General features: G+C 69.9%; 1 protein-coding gene across 1 annotated transcript in view; it reads right to left on the reverse strand.

Annotated features, from left to right (window-relative positions):
* INSM1 (INSM transcriptional repressor 1) overlaps positions 1–767 on the reverse strand; it is a 3311-nt gene extending 2544 nt beyond the window's left edge. Inside the window, exon 1 of the mRNA XM_023217968.1 lies at positions 2–767. Coding sequence (XP_023073736.1) covers positions 2–617 — 616 coding nt within the window. The 5' untranslated portion in view covers positions 618–767. The remainder of the gene's footprint in view (position 1) is intronic.
* Positions 768–2443: the final 1676 nt, after the last annotated feature.

The raw sequence follows: 2443 nt of genomic DNA on the forward strand, positions 1-2443 counted from the left end.
TAGGGGGGCGGCGGCCGCTTTCCCGGGGGCCGCAGGGCGGCGGCGGGGGGCAGTGGGGGGCCGGGGCCCGGGCCGCGGGCCGCCTCGGCGCCAGCCGAGAACGCGGTGCCCATCTTGAGCTCTGCGGGCGCGAAGAGCAGCGCGTCGCCGCCGCAGGTGCCGCCGCCGCCCGCTCCGCTCGCGCCGCCGCCGCCGCCTCCTGCGAGCAGCGCGGCGGGCGTGGGGAAGGACTCGGCCGAGACCGGCGAGCCCAGGTTGAAGCTGCGTTCGAAGTACTTGTGCTTCTCATGCTCGCGGCTCACGGGCCGCGTGGGGCTGTAGAGCGGCGTGGGGTGCGCGGCCTCGGGGTTGCCGAAGTGCGCGGCCCGCGGTCCCGGCAGGGGTGGCGGCGGCCCAGGCGCGCAGGCGAGCGCGGCGGCGAGCGCTGCATGGGCGCGCTCCGCGGGCGGCGGCGGCGACAGCGGCCCGGGGCCCGGGCTCGGCGCCTGGGGCTCGGCGCGGGCGTCCCCGCAGCCGGGCGAGAGCAGCAACACGCGGTCGCCGTCCTCGCCGCCGCGGACCCGGTAGGACACGGGCGTGGACTTCTTACTGCGCTTCACCAGGAAGCCGCGGGGCATGTTGGCGCGGCCCGAGGGCACGGCACTGGCTCGGTCTGCCCTCCGCGCTCGGCCCCGGCGGCCCTCAGTGCCCCCGGCCCATTGCCCGGGCGCGGCGGCTGGGGGACTCGCGTGACGCCGGCGGCGGCTCGGCCCAGCTCTGCGCCCTGCACGCGCGTCCCTGTCCCCGGGCCCGGCAGCCGCTCCCTTTTAACGGGGGGAGGGGGCCATTGTTCTCGCCTCCCGCTTCCCCCGGAGCCAATCAGCGCGCCCGCAGCTCCTCGGCCTGGCAGGGTGGGAGGGCGATGGGGCGGCCAAAAGGGGGCCGGGACTCGGGGGTCGCCCGGTAGGTGCGGCAGATGTACCTGAGGGCGCGGGGCCCCCGCGCGCGCCCCTTGGCCGCCCCGCCCGGCGCCGCCGCCCCGCCCGGCCCAGGCACACGCCCGGCCCCGCCTCCTTTCACGGTCTGCTGCTTCTCTATGGGGAGGCGCACGTGCCTGGGCTTTGTGTCTCTCCTACGGGGGGCGCGGAGCCGCCAAATGGGCCCGTCCATCAGCGCGACAATGCACGCCCCCCTCCCGCGCGGGGATTACCCGCGGGTCGCGAGCAAAATAGCAACAAAGGAGAAGAATGGCCCCAAATATGTCAGGAGGGTTCAATCCGCGAGCCGGAGCCTAGGGGGAAGTTGTGCACGCTGATTGGGTGGGGGCGGGGGCGCGCCGGGGCGGTGCGTGGGAGAGCCGGGCGTCAGCTATCAGGGCATCCGCAGAGGCGCTGTGGCTCCGTGTGGTGTTTGGGAAATAAACAAGAATCCGAGAGAGCAGCGGGGTCCTGATGGCCAAGAGCCTCCGCCAGGACCTCGGACGGATGGGCCGTTGGACCCAAGAGGCCAAGCAAAAGGGTTCCCCGGCGTTCCGAGTGTCGACAGGGGACCCAGCCTTGTCGCAGCGGCCGAGGGCGATGTTTGTGCTCACAGCCTCCGCGCGCCCACGGGCTGGGAAGGTTTCTTTTTGAGTTTGAGAAGGAATTTACGCGGCCTTCTCAGTCTCCAGAAAGCGCGGGATTGGAGCGCGGGGTGGGGGGGAGCTGGGCTGGGTTCCCAAAGGAACGTGAATTTCTGAACTTTTGGGTTCTTGGAGGTTCGGGAATGGCAGCTTTGGCGGGGCCCGGCCCAGGCCGCCCAGAGCCTCCGCGTGGTCCAGGGCTGGATTAAGCCGGGTGGAGTTGGCCGAAGCCTGAAACGCGCGGTCGGCCTCTTGCGCCCCAATGAAGTTGGTTTCCTCCTCCCCGCGCGGCCTCATGCATTTTCATTCCGAGCGGGCATTTTGTTTGCCGGTTGACATCAGATGCTAAATCAAGGGCTCCAATCAAGGCGCTGCGGAATAAAGGGGCCGCCTGTCTGGGCGCAGCCCCCACGGAGCCGTGCCCCCTTCACCTTTGTGAAGGAAATTAACCTCCCGCTATTGAGCTCCGGTCGCGGCCAATCTGGACGCAAAAGAGACGCGTGCTGGACGGGGGGGGGGGGGGGGGGGGGGGCAATCTGTCCTCTGAGGCAGACTGAGGCCTCGGAGAGGACAAGCCGCCTCCCCTGTGCCACCAGGAAAAGACAACAGCGAAGACTCCCCCCACCCCCGCCCCCACCTCCGCTGCCGTTCCGTTTGGACCCAGACTGGGTCGCCTGCCTCTATCCTCTGTCCAGCCCAGCCCCGAGGAAACACAAAAGGCAGAATCTCCGGGGGATAGGGCAGAGAACCCCACGAGTGCGTAGTGACCCTGATCGTCCAACACTGGGGAACAAATAGCCAAGCCATATAAAATGTCATACGCTCTGAGGAAAATGTCACTTT

This window comes from Piliocolobus tephrosceles, chromosome 20 (assembly GCF_002776525.5).
Source record: "Piliocolobus tephrosceles isolate RC106 chromosome 20, ASM277652v3, whole genome shotgun sequence".
In the NCBI taxonomy this organism is placed as follows: Eukaryota; Metazoa; Chordata; class Mammalia; order Primates; family Cercopithecidae; genus Piliocolobus; species Piliocolobus tephrosceles.